Here is an 18,658-nt window from a genome sequence, read left to right on the forward strand (position 1 = left end):
CTGAGATTCTTACAGCCATATCAATCCAGAGTGTGGGACTTCAAAGAAGAAAAGTGCATTAAATATTCTAAGACTCACTTGCACTTTTATGTCAGGATAAAGAGCCCAAATACTCCCTTTGTATTCCCTCCTGTTCCTGCTCATGCTAGCAGCTGTTCCACTCTACCATTTTGCTTTCCAGGGTAATGACTCTTGGGACTGAGCTATCTCACTGACCATCTGTGGCCCATACAGCAATTTGTAGTGGATAATCCCTCACACTAAATCCTCTCAGCACGTGTGCATGTTAGTTTTGGACTTTGTCCTTTTTTGAGCTTGCTGTAGGCCTGTGAGTGACTGTGGCAAGGTGTCATCCTTGCAACCAGAGCAAAGATATGGGGGGGTCTTTGGAGGACACTTAATTCAGTGCAGTTGGGGTTATGCAAGCTGTCCCAAACCCTGTTTACCACTGGGGAAAATGCGCAACCAAGTCACAGCATTGCTTGCATAAAGCTTTCCATCAGGAAGAGGGTTAGAACTTATGCAGTTGTAAAAAAAAAATCCACACAAACTCTCAGAGGCACAAAGAGGCATCTATTTTACATGCTTTCTAAATGGTCAGTGCTTTCTAAATGCACAGCATTCTTATCCTAGTGGCTTTTCTCAGTCTGTTTTCCAAACCAGTGACAACTTGGCATCATCACATCACTACCTCCAGCACTGGAACTTGGCAAGCAGAGAGATTCGTGACAGATTTACCATGGGCATGGTTGTCCTATGGCAGACTGAAGTTTCATCTAGCACAGCCTCTGATAGCCAAAAACCTCCCAGAATTTAGGGAACTATGCAAGAGCAGTGGTGAGCAGTACGTTTTTGAGAATCTCTTCCAGTGCGCAGCAAGCTGTGGGTGTACAGTTTCCTGAGCAACACAGTGCCCCTGTATACTTGCAGGGGGGTTATTTTTTTTTCCCCTGAACAAATTAGTTTAATTTCTGGGCAACCCTGAGCACTGGCTGTCACACCACTGTCTGGCTGTTCAAGCATAGTGACTGCAAAGAGCATGCCGCCTGTGCATGCTTTTGGGCTCTGTGCCAAACTTCGCAATGACCACAGCAGGGAGTCCCTCTGGTCGTTTCTTTTTGGGGTGACGGATCTCAGCCAAGACAGTCAATTTTTCTGCAAGGGCCCTGCCATCTATTCCCCTCTACCTTCCCTGCACGTTTGCTAAGGCACAGAGGCATTTCACTAGGATTTATTTCTAGGCAACTCTCCCCAACCTCTTCCCCCTGTTTCACTTTCACTCAGCTTCCCCATTTCCACCAACTTGTTGTTTTTACATAATGCCACTTTTGACGGGAACTTTTGACGGGATGAAGACCCAGCTCCACTTCTCCTTCTTGGAGCAAGCAAACTTCCCAAAAGCCTGGAGTGCCTGCAAGCTGCAGAAAATCCTGCGCCGAGTCTGGTGTGGATGTTTGCAGTCCAGTTACAAAAGCCCCGTGTTTGCATTATGTTAATCCTCTGGCTCTGGCTACGCCAGCTAGGCAGGACCTATCGCAGCAGGGAGAATGACATCATTTGGAAAAAGGGCTGCTGCACAAGGCTGCCAGAGGCTGTGCAGCATCCCTCCCTTCTACAGGGGACTGCTGCTCCATCTCAGCAGGAGCAGGCTGCTTTATCAATTAGAATATTTTTAGTGACCATAGAAGTTGTAACATGATGCAGGGCAGGAGGAGCTACAGATGTGTGTAACCATCCTCTTTGACAGGCTGCAGTAGTGATATAATACCATAAATCCTGTGATTTGATCATTAAATTCTGTCACCTAGAGATTTGTTTCATCTTAATGCATACATTTTTTTTTACTTGTCCTAATTTGCCTTTTACAAATAGTGGCAAGAAATACCAGGAAAGCGTAACTGATATGATGCTGCATGCAAGCTCACCCACGTGCTACTTGTGATTGGCGCAAGGAGCTGCAGAGACATAAAATGCAGGATGACTGAGCTGCTTAGTGAATGCTTCCAGCTCACTAATGCCGAAATGCCATAAAGCATCCTGCATTCCGAGACCAGCACATGACTCTCAGCATCGCCATTCTGTCTGATTCTCCCCTTACAGACGCAGTTACAAAAACGGCAGCTAAGCACAGACGTATCCCTGGCATGCTGTCAGGCAGCCTTGCTGGAGGAAATTTTTTTTCCCCCCTGCAAGCTGCCAAGGTGGACTCCTTAGCTGCGATAGACTGACTGAGACTGCAGTTCCCCCATCAGTTTCATAATACTCAGAAAGCATCCATTTACATCATTGTGTGCAGTGCAGGGCAGCAGCTGCCAGGAAATTTGAAACTATTTTGATTCCAGTTGACTAGAACAGCAGCAATTGAATTAGCTGGTATCGCTATAGATAAACTGATGATCTGTGCATTTTATTTCTTTGACCAATGGGTAACTGCTGGAGCTACAGTAACCTCTGTGAGTAAGGAGACTGTTCAAGCAAATATATCTCATTTCTCGAGCTATATGATATATATATATATATATATATACTGTATAGAGAGAGACACTCACACCATTCTTTTTTTAAATGTACCTGTAAACAAAATGTCTGTCTATGCTTTTAACTTGTGTTTTGCTTCCTAGAATTTCCTTTTATTATGCTGTAGACAAGTTTGTTTGACATGGAATGGTTATTTACCTATGAAATATCATATCTATGCCTGATATAAGTCATTAATTCTTTCAGCGTCTAATCATCAGAAAGGCTGCCAAATGCTGTTAGGTTATATCTGCCCAGTCTCAGTTTTCTAGTCACTCACCCCCTTTCTATTTTAGCTTTTTCTCTATCCATTTCTTTCTTTTTTTCCTTCCTTTTTTTTTTTTTTTTAATTTGTTGAAAGAAGCCACCTTCAATGCAAAGTAGAAATTTGTGTTACCTGAAAGTGTGTGTCCTTTCTTTGTTTGTTTGGTGATAGGTATTTTTTTCCCTGCGCATCTTCAGTGCAGTCCTTAAATTTTGTTGTTGTCTTTCTAGCCTTGTTTGTAATGCAGTCATATTGGGGGATGGGGTTGGACAGGATATGCCAGTAGCTGCAGCAAGACATGATGCTGTGGTGGTGGATGGGAATAAGGGAGGAGTTTCCCTTAAAGAGCTCAAGCTCCCCTAAGCTCTTGTACCTGAAATAGCTCTCTGAAGAAAGGGAAAGGCTTTGCAATTTTGGCAGAGGGGGGTGGACTGGTTGTGGTTTACCTCACAAAATAGAGACCTTGGCAGTCATGTGCATGGTGGTACCTAACATAATGGCAGCGAACACTGCTTTGATGTCATATATGAATTCTTTTTTTCAGTCAGACAGAGAATTAGGCAATATTCCTGCATGCATGAAGGCAGGAATCCCACTGACTTGTATTACAGGAGTGGCAGCAGCAGCCCATCCAGAGGAGGCTGCTGACATCTCACTTTAGGAAAGGCCTTATATTTCTGCTGTGATACCACTACTCTCTTGCCCAGATGGAACACAGCTTGCAGGTGTGGAAGAGGGGAGTACTTGTAAGCACTCTCCCTCTCCTTGGACATTGCTCTCTGCCTGCATGTGTGAATATGTCCTGTGTATGTATGTATACCTCTTCAGGAGTCTGATGGGCTTGCCAGAGTATGAGGTTCAGGAGAAGTAAATCAGAAACTGGCTCAGGATTTCTTTCCACCATCAGCAGTGGCTGTCCGAGGCAGATGGGGACACGCAGCAGAGCATTTAGCGTTCACCATGAGAAATAAGGCCCCCTCTGTTTCCCTCGTGTTGGTTCAGAAGCTAAGATAGCAATTAGCAGAGACGAGTCTGGCCCCTTGGCAGGATTTGTATGCGGTGCCTTGTTAGGGCTTGGCCTCCGGAGCACATTGGCTGCCTCCCAGCCCCACAGGAGGCTGGGGCTGACACTCCGGGCTTCCTTCCAACAAGGCGGGATGTGTGGGTTGGAGTGAGGCACGGGGGATCCCAGTTCTTGGGGCACTGTGTATTGCCTTTCTTCAGGCACTGCAGCCAGAGAGTGTGGCCCAGGTGGCCTGGCCAAGTGTTGTGCCACAGTGCTGAGGGCACATATTGAGCATTGCTGTGGGTGGATGTGTCCAAGAAGGGTTTACATTATCATCTATAGTGACAGGCTCCCTGTCAGTCCTCTCTTAAGAAATCCCACCTCTAAACCACGCTGAGAGAGCAGCACTAAAGCTTCTGCGCTAGAGAAGACCAGGGTTGTGGGATGAGAAGGCAGCTTGGGGTTGCTTGCTTGGGGTTGTTCCAGTGCAGGTGTAGGGACCTTGTAACCATACAGCATCACTGTGTGGCTGAGTTGTGTGCAAAGGTGACTGTTTGTCTGCTGCTTCAGACACTTAGGAAAAGCACTGTGGGTGCACCCCCAGCTGTGTGTTGGAAAACTTGCCATGAAGATGGGCTGGTGATGCAATTGTGGACAGGGCATCCTTGGTCCTTTACAGCTCCCTGGGACCTTGCAGCAGAGAAAAGGTTCCTGATTTGTCTAGTCACTGTCCTGAACAGCAACCAAAGTCGTCTGGATGAAGTTTATTTTTTATTATATAGTGATTAAGTCAATGGCATGGAGGCATTTGGAGAACCCACTGGGAAAGATTCAGAGGCTTGGCAGGGTCCAAGACTGTTGGTTTGATCCTGCACCATGCCCAGTGTGTGGTAATTACCCTATGGGTAGATATACTGGGATATACTAGCAGGTGTAAGCTTCTGCTTAACAAGCCACTGGCACATAGGTAACCATATTAATGCAGTTCTGAACTTGTGTTAGATTATCCTCTCTTTCATCTTGAACTCAGCCTATTATTAACCACAGCTACATGGCTTCCTCCTCAGAAACAGACCGTGGTCAGCCTGCTCGGAGCAGAGCTGGGGATCTGTTTGCAATGCAACACCTAGAGATGCACCTTGGGACCAAACCATTCAAATGCAAGTTGCTGTCTGGTTTCAGAGCTGTCACCCCTGATGATTTTCTGAGTAGCTGTTCAGGTCTTGCCATCCTGAAGTTTGATTTTAAACACTTCTATACTCCTGGCCAGTTTAGTTGTTTTTTTTTTTTTTTTTTTCTTAAGGAGTGAGACAAATGCAGCTGATGATGGTTGGCTTTTTTGTTGTTTTGGGTTTTTTCCCCCTAAAAGCTCAGTTCCTCCTTGGGCTGTGATATAAGGTGGCCAATAATCTGTCATTATGTGATCCCTGAGCTCCCTCCAGACAGATGGTTCTCTGTTACCTCACAACAATGGGAGCCAGTGGGTGCTTGGCGCTTGGAAAATGAGACCACCCATTTTTGCTCCTGCTTCGTTTACATCAGTTGGAAAAGCAGCACAAAGAAGAGAGGGGTAGCACGGTTTTTCTACAGCAGTGTACTTGCTGCAGTAGAAAATGTGAATTGCTTGGTATGCCCATCATTGCAACATGTCCTTCAGCTGCCTGAGTTGTTAAAGGAAGAAGGTAGTGCTGGCAGAAAGTTGAATTGCTTATTAATTGCTTTGTAATTTAGCTAATTAGTTTTGTCAAGGCTGTAGAACATAAGGGGTGTGGCTGATTATCTTCCCAGTGTTTCACCTTTACAAGTGCAGATTACCTAAAAACTTAAAACCATCATGTGTGGTGTCTTTTTTAAGTAAAATAACACGTGTGGTGGTGCATGCTGTGGATGGCTGTCAGACATCTGAATCTCTGCCTTCTTAGGCCTATGTGCTTGGCCTGTGGCCTCAGAATGTGCATGTGGCACTGGGACCTTTCCTGAATCAGACATTTCTGGCATTATTTCCTCTGTGGTGCTCACTCCCAAAGTAGGGCTGCCCAAAAACTCCTATATAATAGGACCAGCTCTGGATTACTGCAGTGTGAGAGTGTGCAGAAGTGGGTTAAACTGAAGAGTATTCTCTCTGCAGAGGAGAGCATTTACTCTGTTAGGAGTGGGCTGACGAGGGAGACTGGGCTTTTTGCTTTGTGCATGTGGTGGATATATCCAGGGTCTCTTTTTTCTTTGCAGGTAGTGGCCGTGGAAGCAGCAGTTTGCCTCCTCATACCATCATCAATGAATTTCCAGAGTATGGCACTGTAGAGTCAAGCACACAAGCCCCAACGGCTCCATCCATGTGCCAGGCCGAGCCTGTAACGCGCAGTCCGGAAAGACAGGACAGTCACCACTGCATCAGGCCTGTTCTTCAGTGCACAGCTCCTGCAGATAATGTGAGGCCTGATGCAGGGGCAGTGCAGCTTCACACCTCAGAAGAAGGTTTGCAACCTGCAGGTAATCTGCCAGAGATGATGAAAATCTCTCGACAGTTAGAAGCAATAAAGGTGCAAGAAAGAGCAAATACTTCTCTAGATTCAGAGACACAAATGGAAGAAAAGAGTGTTACTGGCAGCCAAAATGTGCAGGCAGCCAGAGAACCAGTTCCAGCAGGCCAAGAAAAACTCTCCGACATGCTTCTTCCATCTGAACGAACAGCTGAGGAAAAAAAGCATTTGATCATAGAGAAAGATCTGGCTTCAATATGGGCTGGAGAAAAGCAGTCCAAATTTTCACAAGCCATAAGTAATAAAGCAGAGGAGGTCCACACAGCTCAGGAACCAAGCTGTCACAAGCCATCTGTGACAAACCTGGAAGCAGTCAGCAGTGTGGAGAGGGGCACACGTTTTGAGGAGTTTTCAGAGTACAGTCAAGGCAAAATGCAAACAGGTCCTGAGAGAAGGCTTGCTAAAGAGGCAGCTGTGAGTAAACATGTAGAATTTCAAGGTGTGGAGATCTTAAGGCTGCAAAAAGCTGAGGAGCAGAGAAGAAAGAAGCACTCACTGTTGGACTCTATGTCTGTTGAGAGGAAGGCATTCCCCAAAACATCCAGCCACCCTGCGTCACCAATGGTCTCCCCAGGCTTGCTTGCCTTGCCAGACAGTGCATGGAGTGATGTCTGTGAAGACCCAAGGCAGGGACCCTCTGCTTCTGGAGCCTCTCCTCCAGCACTGCTTGATGAAAGCAGGAAGGATGACGTTTCTGTGAAGGACAGGAAGAACTGTGGTGAGGAGGAGATGGCTGTGCTTGCAAGATGCGAGGGCAGGTGAGCTGGTCCTAAGAGGGGAGCAGGGGTCAGGCAAGGGTTCTCTTGTCTAGGTATGTGGCTTGTGCCTACCTGTTTAGGAGCTTGCTGCCTGTGGTGTGGTGTTTACAGTAGTAGTTGATAGCTGGTGGTTGGCTAGTATGTGAAGTTGGTACTGAAGCCACTCCACACCATCATACTGAAGTTTGCTGTCCATCTCAGGTTTTGAAACATAAAGATCAGAAATCTTGCTGTTTGCACAGTGATGTCTGTGTGATGAAGCATCTGTACAGGTGTAGCTGGGATCTGGACATGTCATGTAATTAAACACAATTGGCATGCAGGCCTAGCCATCCAGATTTTCTGGTTTCATTCAGAGTTTGTGCAAGAACAGTGTGAGAACCTTTTAAAGGTTGGATTATCCAGGGCCATGAAGATCGTAAGAGGAAAGACATTTTATCCAGGGCCATATAGATCATAGGAGGATAAATGCTACAATATGTACTTTCTATATTATCTATCTATCTATCCATCCATCCATCCATCCATCCATCCATCCATCCATCCATCTATTTATATAATTTTAGCAGTAGATATTGCAAGAATGGCAATATGCATTTGCATCCTGATTTGCTTTGCATTCTGATGTCCTTGTGTTTCTTTCCTGATGCACATCTCTGACAAAACAAAGGGTTCCACTGGTGTGATCTGAGCAAACCATGCCCTCTTTGACCTGGAGAGGTGTTTGCTGCTGACACAAGATCCCTACAAGGGACACTCTGCACTTCTGGATCTGTGGTGTTTTGCTTTGGCTAGTGCATGGGATTACTTGGGCTGGCTATCCTAACCTCTGGCATGTTGAGGAGTATTTGGTGCAGCAGAGAAGAAAACTCTTCAGAGGGATGGTATACCTTTTCTTGCATTAGCAACCAGGCTGAGTTTTCTCCCTTCAAATCTCCTCAGGCTCTGTATTTTTAATTGCATGTGCTTCCCTTTGCATTTTGGAGTTATTTCCTTTTGCTTTTTGCTGAAGACCCCAGTCCTAGGACTGCAGAGATAACAAATTACCCTTCAGTGGCAGAGGCTCCATCTGGATACACATCTCCAACATGTGCAGGCCCTAGAATGGCACTGGTATTTGGATAGATCGTACACATTTTGCTTTCCTCCTTTGCATGTAAGCAGATGATGTTATCTGTTAGACAATATTAGGCTGTCTCCCAGCCCTCTTCTTTTACCCAGAAAAATGTTTCTTTCTGTGTCCTGGAGTGGGAGATCATGCCAGTCATAAATAGAGGTAGTGTAAGGAGAAACCAGCATTTTACCTGCAGTGCATAAAACTGCATTGACCTTTCTGCTCAGAAAGGTGGAAGGTCAGAAGGGTTGCCCAAAGTCTAAGCATTGCCTTCAAGCTGAAATGAGCTGTTTCTGGTTAATTTTCAGGACGGTGGAGGAGGGGGAAGCAGCCACAGGAGGATATGAAGATTTCCTTGGGCAGAGGCACTCTGACGTCTCCACCGATGTGTACAGCTCACAGTTTGAAAACATCCTAGACAATGCATCTTTGTACTACAGTGCAGAATCGCTAGAGACATTGTACTCAGAGCCCGATAGCTTCTTCAGCTTTGAGATGCCACTCACTCCCATGATCCAGCAGCGCATGAAGGAGGGTGGACAGTTTTTAGATAGGACATCAGCCTTGGGGCAGATAGATGTCCCTGACAGGGAGGTGAAGGGATGTGGTGAAGGCATTGCCAATGGATTAAGGGATGCAAGTGAAACACTCTTCAAAGGAGATGTCACAGAAGTCCCTCATCTGGAAAGGTAAAAGTAGTGGGTGAGCTTTCTGTGTGCCTGCTGATTTTCCCCCATCTCTGTTTACTTCAGTGTACTGTCACTGAATATAGTTTTGACTCTTTTAACATTTCAAATTTTCTACAGAGATTAATTCCCAGGCTGACTGCAGGAGAGGAATGAGCCATCCAAACCTGCCATTCATAAGAAGAGTACAAATTTACATTATGAAGGTTTATTAGGCAATGCTGATGTATTGATAAAAGTCTGTCTGTTATTATCACATCTCTGGGACCTGTCTCTGGAGGAGTTAGTTACTGGTTACAAATGAACCTTGTTCAGCTCCAGTTCCTACCTGAATTTATTGGCAGCAACTTGAGCAGCGGTAACACTTTGTGTACACAAATGAGTTGTCCAAATGCAGTTTGTGATCTGGATGTTAAAGATGTGTCTCGGGGCACAGTGTTTCCTCTCATGAGGCCAGTGGGAGTTTAGAATGTTAACTTCTGCTGGGATGAGATTTTGCTCCCACTACATTCACAGGTTACCTGCTTCTTTTGTTGGTGCACGTACTTACTGAAAGAGGAGCAAGCATTGCAAAAATGTTAATAATTTCTGTTTAGGTAAAAGTGGAGGTGAGAAAACCTATTAGAAGGAAGAGTGATGTGAAAAGCAAAAACTAGACTGAGTGGTTGGAAAATACTGTACAATTGTAGAAAATCACTCCATGTGCAAACTCTTGTAATAGTGTGCTGTCCAAGAGAGGGTGGGGCAGTGAAAGGCAGCCATGTTCAAAGTGGGAGGTTGAGTTAAAAGCAGAGTGGTGAGGGTGCAACTCACCCACAAAGTGGACATCGTGAGTGACAAAGATGCCTCTGGTCTTCATCCTCCAGGGACAGGATGTTATCTTAGGGTTCTAAGACTATTCCCTTAGATGGAACTAGTCTAGTTTCTGGGAGTAAGGATGGGAGATTTTTTATCCGTTTTATTTCTTTTGTGCTAAAATGAAAGAAGTCCTTTGAGGAGAAGTAGTTTTGCTAACTTTACGGATTAAGGTACAGTTTGCTCTTAAAACAACAGGGAGAGGGACCTTCGAGTTCAAAGTATTTTTCCCTCAATCATACAGTAAGAAAGATGTTTAAATCTTGTGCATGCATAGTGCCTGCCAGTAGGCAATAAGTGACTGCTAATCTGCAATAACCTGTATGAAGCCAGAAACTGAGGTCAGTCCTGAGACTTGAAGCTCCTTACTTCAAGTAAAACCAAAGACTGACATAAAACTGGACGAGGGAGAAAAAGCAGCACATTCAGATCCTGATTGTTACCCCCTAGTTGGAGCATTTAGTATCTAAAAAGTACTGTGAAGTAAGGCCCACATTGGCTCATCAAGACAAAAATTATCACAAAGACAAGGTGTGCTTAGATGAGCCACAACAGGTGCCTGCCTAATGTGGATTTCACTTGGAATTAATTTTAGTTTAGATTTGCAGCCATACTGATAAACCAGCAGTAAATGTTTAAGTAGCTTTTTTTCTCAACTAAAAAAAGAAGCACAAAAAAGAAGAGTGATCCTCGTTTGTTAGGGACAAGCCTCAAGGGCTCACCTAAGGTAGGTGCCAGTAGAAGATGTCACCACAGCAGGATGGCTAGCCACAAGTATGCCCAACAGAGTAATCCTACCAGCGATTATCGTACAGCTAACACCACTCTTCCTCCTCCAGTATTCCGGTACCGTGATGTATTGCACCAGGCGTGTATGTTGTGTGGTGACTGGCAGGCGACTGACAGGTCGTGAGTGCTATATGTACTGTGCTGGAGCCGGGGGGGAATCACGGTGTCAGGAGTGCGTGGGTAGGAGCAGTGTGTGCCTGCCGGAGGTGGCGGGAGGTTTATCCTACAGGGGTCAGGGCGGTGTGTCCTGGTGATGCTCAGGTGAAACAGAAATAGCCTCCTGAGCCCTGGCGGCTCAGGGAGTTTGAACGCGCGGTTGTGTCGCCTGAAGCAGTACGAGACCTGGGTTTACCTGAGTCTGCCCGTGCGATGCGCCTGTGGCACCTCTGTGCCTGCTGCTGAACCTCTCGTTTCCTACGGTTTCTTGCGGTTTCCTACGGTGCTGTGAACCTGCGGTTGTGCTTGGGGCTGCAGTTCCTCACGCCTAGCGCCTGCCTGGCGCTGCAGAGCGGCGGGAGCGCCCTGGGCAGTGGTGCAGCCCTCCCGGAGCAGGAGGGGGAGAGGAGCCCCCCGCTCCCCCGCGCCGTGTACGAGAGCGGCGGGAGAAGCCCCTCCCAGGGAGGTGGGGGTTCCTCTGGGGGCTCAGCATGTGGATACTGGCAAGTGCAAAGGGAAGTGGGTGGATGTCGGGTGCGGGGGATTTGGGAGCAGAGCAGGGTAGTGCGGGACTGCAGGGAGCGTGAGACACCCCCCCCCCCCCCGGATACCGTACAGCCAACCCGAGGGAGCAAAAACCGAAACCAGAATCTCACCAGTGCCTTGTGCCGCGCTATTTTGGTGGTAAAAAAAGTGACTGGGGAGGGAGCGCGCTTCTAAGTACCAGCAGTAGTTAATGGGTGAGCGGTGTGGAACATGAACAGTCCTTCCTGGCCCAGAGCAGAAGGGGATGGCCCACTTGAGAGCAAAGAGCTGGCGGTGCTACCCCTGGAAATTGAAAGCCGTGTGCCAGTTGGGAAAGGGGGAGCCCTCCTGGATAGCAGATAGCTGACACCATAGCCCCTTCTGCACCTGTCCGGAGGGATCCCGAGCGTACCTCACACAGGGAGTGTGGTTTTGATTCATAAGGACGAGAAAACCTGGCCTCGCAATGAAGAAGCGGGAGGGTAACATCCTTCTCCGCTCTTAGGAAATTGCTGGCTTTGGGAGGGGTCAGCTCTGGTATGTGAGGGCCGGTCACATGCCTTCAGAACCGAAAAAGAGGAAAAAAAAGCTGTTAGAGGCTTACAGGCTGCGAGTTCATATGAGCTCCTAGCTGTCTGAAGATTTCATCCCTGCTGTCCTCCCTGTCAGCTGCTGGCCGTGATTAAACGCAGTAAGTCCTGGTGATGGACCTGCCTGCTTTGACAGCCACCTGCTGTGCTTCCTTAGGATAGGGGGATGTCAGCTGCCCCTGGGTCTTCCGCAGAGCAGGCAGGCTAACTTTTACAAGGGGTCCTTTCTTGGCGTAGCTTAGGTGCTCTTTGTGCCTGGCCAGTGGAGGAGGGATGGCTGGGGGACAAGGGCGTGCAGCTTGCCTTCCTTTGGGACTCTTCGTGGCTTTGGGGGTGGAGTTTATTCTCTTTCAGTTCTCTGAGATAACCTCAGTTGGTTAGAGCGTGGTGTTAATCATGCCAAAGTTGAGGGTTTGATTCCTGTGTGGGCCGTTCACTTAACAGTTGGAGTCGATGATCCTTTTGTATGCCTTCCAGCTCAGAATATTCTGTCATTCTGTGGCGATTATCCCTCTGGGGGGGGATAAAAAATCTGCAGCCGAAGTGGCCTTAAGTTTCCACAGGAGGGGGTGAGAGAACAGGAGGAGGAGGGGTGGAGTGTGAGGTTTCAGAGCAGAGGGACAGCCTTGCTGTGTGTCAGGGCACCGTGGGATCCTCATGAAATAGGCTGAGCCACAGGTTGCCAGTGTGATGAAGCTTTGTAATGACAGTAAGGACGTTCCATTTGGGCCGTGTTTGGTTACCTTGTCTCTTTGTTTTATCCTTGCAGAGGCATGCAGTCCCCATTGTCACACCCACGCCCCGGGTGCTGTGCTCCTCCCTTCCCATGCCAGTGGGCTGTGTTAAGGCGAGCAAGGCTCAGCCTTCCTATCTGGGAATTTATCTTACTTTCAGACGCAGTAAGGAAAACTTTGCAAGCTGCTGCCAAGATACTGAACTTGAGTTTGTGTTGCCTGGACTAGGTGTAATCATTTCCAAATTGATTCAAATTGGTGATCCAAGTCAGAGTGGGGTGAAGGGGATGTGTTTACAAAGCAGTAAGATGTACTTGAAGGGAAAAGGAGTTATCTTTTCTGTGTATACCACAGAAAAAGCATCTGCATAACTAAATGTGAAGTGTGAAATTATATCTGTGATAATGTCTGTATTTCCAGACTTTAAAGACTGGACTTCTTTTGGTCTTTTCTTTTACTGCATACTTTACAGCAGGCTTTCCGTTCCCTCTCCCCTTGTAGGCTAGAATCAGAATAAGAAATTTTTAAAAACCCACAAAAAAAAAAACGAACAAAAAAAGTACAGCATTTCTTTTCCTGCCATAAGTGCCTTTTCCTGTTGTCTTGGAAAGTATCAACTTTGTTGGCAGGACATTGCCCAAGACTTTTGTAAATCCAGAGAGAAAAAAAAATAAATCTGTATTGCAACTCCTAATCCTCAAAAATGCTAAATATTTGCCACCTGCCATCATCTTCAAAGAACTGCTGCTGCTCAGCAAATTCTGCAACTTCTGTTATTTTTTTTTTTCTCCTGGAGATGGAAACACAAATTTAGTTGCATATATATTCAGGAGGGGAAGCAAACAAACTCCCTAAAGCAGTCTGGCGATTCTCAGAATAAATTCACAAGAATGTGGCCTGAAATTCCCATGGGTACCAGGTTACTTTTAATTATTGGGGCCTCTTGTTCCCATGGTGGATATTTTTCTGGTGTATAGGTCATTTCCAGCAATTTCTTACTTGGCACTGTGCTTATTCCTTCTTTAAGACAATAAGCTTTGTTGATAAATCCAGTTTTGATTCCTCTATCCAGGCTGATTCTCTCATTCTCTTCCCAGTTTATCAGTACTCAGATGCCAGTTATAATTCTGGTTTTCAGTTTGCACACTGATATTTTTGTCCAAAGAAGGTTGTATTTGATTTTTAAATGTAGTTACAAGACTCAATACTTAGGAATCTAACATGCAACTTTTATACATTGATTTTATTACTCTGTCTGACAGAGGTCTGGTAGAATTTTTTTGCACTTTGAAGATTCACTTAGAGACCCAATTGAATTTTTTTCATTTAGTGTCAAATCTGCTGAGATCCCTGCTTTTCTGAGTGGATGTTTTTCATTTTCAGGCCTGCCTCAGCTCGTGGCAGACTGGGACTTAGGAGACATAGGTCAGTCAGAACATGGTACTTCATATTTGCTGTCAGCCGTATGTCCAGGATAAGGAAGTGTATTCAGAGGGCATTGGTTATTGTCCTAGAAAAGCAAATGCATTAAATGCATCTGTGAGCAAGCAAACAAGCATGGAGCCCATTTGCTGGCACATGGGCTAATGCATCTGTCAGTTGTTGAGCCACTGCTAACCACTATATGCTGGCATGGGTGTATGTTGAATCCAGGTAAAGAGGAAGTGACACAATTCACAGGGGTACATTTCTGACACCACTGGCATTTCTAAAATGTTTTGCTACACTGTTCACCTTGGTATTCCCTCCAGGAAGGTGTCATCACTTCATCAAAGCTCTGGAGATGCGCTGTACAGAGTTTGCCTTTGCTCTGGCTAGTGAGGTGCTTGGAATACCAGTTTAGTGAGAGTTTGTAAAGCTGCTTCTAGTTCCTAAATAAACTGTTGTTCTAGGGAAAAAAAAGGGCTGCTGACTTTTCGCCTCTTCAGTTCTCAGCCTCCTCTGAAAATAAAACAAACAAGACAAAAATCCAGGAGCTCACAGAGACAGAAAAGAAAAATAAAAATGGAGCAGCTGATCAGTTTGCTACACAAAGCGCCTCAGTATAGAGCTGTCGGCAGCTCAGCTTTTAAGCTGGCATCTGTTGGCACAGCTCAATTAAAGTCAAACCCGTTTAGGTCAGGAAGGCTTGATTCACCAAAACCAAAGCATCTCTGCCAGCTCTGAGCTGCTCCCGAAGTGCAGCCTGCCGTCTCATCCATTAGCCATGATTGGCTGCTAGTCAAGCCCCCCTCCATATTACTGCTGGTTAAGTCTCTTCTTCCTCTCTGTGTGTGCTGGGATAGAGACAGAGCCTGGCAGCTGGCAAGATGGCATAGAGAGGCATGCATGTCTTTGGATGTGATGATGGAGAAGAACGGGGCACAGAGCGTGCAAACTCCTTGCTAGCACAGCTGGGTGAGCTGTGGGTTGGTTAGTAGCTGTTTTTTCTTTATTTTTTTTTTTGTATTATTCACTATTCTTTTTTAGGACAGGTGGTTCATTTTGCTGCATGGTTTCAGTGTAAAGCTCCTATGTGATACTAGTGCCAGTGCTCAAGTGCTCCATCTGCACATTTGCAGGAAAGCCTAAACTGAAAGGTGTAAACACATGTATTTCTATGCATCTGTTTTGCTCCCTACCAGGAAGGACCAGCTGGACCAGCTGCCTGGTTAATATGCTCTTCCTGATCCAGTCTCCCAACAGTTAAACCAAGCCCAAGCATGGGGGGGAAGTACTCAGCTGTCTTCCAGTTTTGGTCCTATCCTGGAGGACCCTGCAGGATCCTTGTACAGAAGGAGGGTCATGTGCGTGCTGAACACAGGGATGGTGGCTCTTGACACGTGGAGCAGGTGGGCTCTGAGGGGGGAGCCTAAGGATTCCTGAAACGTGGGGGCTTAGTGTTTTCTGAGCAAGGTCATAGGTGTGCAACGCATTTGTTGGGTCTATTTTTTTTATTTTTATTGGGGCAGGTGAATCAGATCCTGAGTATGGGACAATACTCATGCTTTCAAGAGACCATATGTCTATGTGTCAAGAGTCTATGTGTCTATGCATGTCAGAAATATTCATTGTAGGGAAATACTCATTGTAGGGAAATATTCATTGTAGGGAAATATTCTTTGCCTTTGGATACCCCCTGGTGAGAACCAGGTTTTCACTTTCTAGGCATGGTGACATTAATGTGATTAGTGTCCCTTCGGAAGCACTAACCCTTGCCGTAGCGATGTATGAAGCCTGAGGTCAAAATGGAATCAAACCTGAAGTATTTTTAGCAAGACATTTGTACTTCAGGCGGCAGCAGGCCAGCATATCTGTGTAATAAAGTACATGCTGTCTCTCGGAAGGGCTGCAATCCTGTCCCTGCATGTGGCGGGACTTCTTGTTCTAATGCTGTGGTCCTGTAATGACAATTGCATTTGCTGCATACAAGCCTACAGAAATAGTGTTTTCTGAATGCTTTAGCTGCTAGCTCCCTTTTTAACAATCAGTAGGAATTATTTTAATGAAAGAAAAAAACAAATGATTACAGGAAATAAGAGGCTATTTTTGAACAGCAGTATGCGTTTCATATTTTTTGATCTGAAATTGACTTTGCATATGTGTTTTATTGATAACCAGTAGGGGATTACAGGGATTGTTACTTTAAACTTTGCTCCTTTCCGTGTAATGTGACAAGGTTGAAGTACTTTTTAATAGCTGTTTAGTGGTTACTCTGGCTTGTAGACATCATCGTTGCTTTGTATGTCCTGGCTGATGCTGTGCTTGTGAGACACCCACTGAACTGAGTTTCAGCAAAGTGCAGCTGTGTCAGTCCTCAAAGAGGGCTCTACTTCAAAGCATGTCTTTGAAGAGAATCCATACGTAGGACTTCAAAGCAGATTAAACCATTTGGAGGAAAATAGCACACTGAGTCATCTGCTAGGAAAGGGCATTATTTTTATTTTTTTTATTAGTTTTCTCCCCTTCCTACAGTTGTATCTTGGAAGAGCCCTGGAGCTGAAGGTAACTGGCAAGGTAAATCATTGCTTGAAGTGCTTTTGTGCTCACTGTCTTTTGGCCCTGAAGAAGCTGGTTTGGAACTGCAGCAAAGCTGCAGCACAGCCGTTCCCAGCCCGTTTGTGTGGTCGGGTCATTTCTACAGGAACTGAGTCATCAGATCCCACTGCTGCCGGGATTTCTTCACTTTCTTCAGTAGGGCTGCTCCTTTCAGAGCTGGGCTGTTAAAGCACAGCTTTCCAGGTCCTTTTAAACAAAATTCAGACTGTGCCACTGGTTATGTCTGATCTGCTCTGAAATGTGAAAGGATATCATTCACTGAACAGCCACATTTCTCTGAAGGGTGGCAGAGCCGGGATTTATTTCCGCAGGGCAGGACACAGAGGATGGAGTGGAGGAGTGGGGGCAGGCACCTGACTTTTTCTGCTTTGTCCCTGCCATGCATCTGAGGGGCTGTTGAACTAGTATTAGAGCACACTTTTCATGGACAGAGTTGATGGTTATGGAGGGAATGCTGTTCTGTTTCAGAACCAGGAGAAGGCTCGTAGTGAAAGCATTTAAAACAACAGGGCCAGCACTGTCCTGCAGTGGGTGATTATCAGTTTCAGTGTGGCTTCCCAGTGGACGCCTTGCCCCTGCTGAAAAGAATGTTGGTTTTGGCCCCAGCTTCAGCATGCCAGAATGTCTCTCCACCCTTCCTTACTTTTAATTATTGCTGCATTTTGCTCTGATTGGTTTTGCTGGCAAATGCCTGACACAGCCTGCCTTGGAGTAAAGCTGATGTTAAAGGCATGCACGTTTATTTGAGAGAAAAGGTTGGTTTTCCTCCTGTTCCCTCCTCCTCTCTTTTCAGAAAGTCTTGTGAAGGTTCCAGCCCTGTATTAATCCAAACTCCCCTGCAACTGGTGCAACCAGTGCACTCCCTCCAGACGTGTATGCCAGACGAGGTAGTGCTCCTTGGGGAAGGAACATAGGCATCCAGGGGAGTCCATGTGCTACAGAGTATATGCTGTGCATCAGTCTGGTAGCAGTGAAAGACAGTGTCAAGCTGGGATCGCTGAAATGGCTGTGATGAGGACAGCACTTAGGCTGAGTTGTCACCCTGCCACTCGGTGTCAGCTCTGAACATCACTTCATTGTTAGCAGCTGGGCCAATTGCTCCATGCTTTTACTCCATAAAGGAAAATGCTAGTATGTATTTCTTCCCTGGAACTAATCAGAGAATCTTGTTTCCATGGATTTGCTACAAAATGAAGAGCATACCAAAGTTTAAGGCATCATAAACTCACATTCAGGCTGAGGTTTCCTCTTGCAGCCTAGTTGGCTAGGAGGTTGGACCACTGAGATACGAGGTGCCTGTATTATTACCATTATATTACTGGCCTTGGTGTATTTTTTCTAGAAATTGCAGCTGTTCTTCAATCAAACATTGCTGTGTACAGTTTCAGTTTTGGTGGTAGCTGGAATGGGAGACGGGGCAATAAGTGAATCTAGAATATTCTTAAACAGATCAAGCATGCTAAGTGCTGATCATGACAAGATTGTGATAGCTTGACATTGGGAGCTGAATTGCTGTAGAACTAGTCTATTATGGAATAAGTGAAGGAAACAGTATAAAATCCCTAGCAGTTATGGTGTAATGTAGGAAAGTCAGAAAGCCTGACAGAGCTTACTGTCTTCAGCTTACATGTTTTATCCGTGAGCTTGGAGAGGTGTCTGCTGCTGTTAGAAGGTATTGCATTTACCACAGCAGCTGCTTATAGAATTCTTGTAATTTCTGCTGGATATAGTGGTCACAGCCTCTGTGCATTCCATGTGGATCTGGGGATGCTTTGACAGGAGAAAGGATGCATTAGGAGTGCATTGCTGGGGACAGAAATAACAAGGTCTGTAGACCTGGTTTCTGGCCACAGTTTGTGTACTGTGACACTGGAGAGGTCTGGAGTTTTTTTGTAGCTTCTCTTTTCTGTGTTTTCTGATAGCAGATTAATGTAAGTGTCTCTGGATAAAAATCACCAGCCATTCCTGGACAGGCAATTACTAGTAGTATCATTACAAGCACTTTTGGCCTTGAATCTAGGATTAGGGGCAATATAATCTATTACATTTTTTGGTTTGTGTTTTCCAGTAGAGGTTTCTCATTTT

At 45.8% G+C, this 18,658-nt stretch overlaps 1 protein-coding gene across 3 annotated transcripts in view; it reads left to right on the forward strand.

Annotated features, from left to right (window-relative positions):
- Positions 1–18,658, forward strand: part of PSD3 (pleckstrin and Sec7 domain containing 3) — a 142,198-nt gene that overhangs the window by 19,173 nt on the left and 104,367 nt on the right. For all 3 annotated transcript variants that reach the window (XM_083882987.1, XM_083882986.1, XM_083882985.1), the window contains exons 3-4: positions 6,018–7,086; positions 8,509–8,889. In XM_083882987.1, coding sequence (XP_083739113.1) covers positions 6,018–7,086; positions 8,509–8,889 — 1,450 coding nt within the window. The remainder of the gene's footprint in view (positions 1–6,017; positions 7,087–8,508; positions 8,890–18,658) is intronic.

The sequence above is a fragment of the Zosterops lateralis genome (genome assembly GCF_965231275.1).
Source record: "Zosterops lateralis genome assembly, chromosome: Z".
Taxonomy (NCBI): domain Eukaryota; kingdom Metazoa; phylum Chordata; class Aves; order Passeriformes; family Zosteropidae; genus Zosterops; species Zosterops lateralis.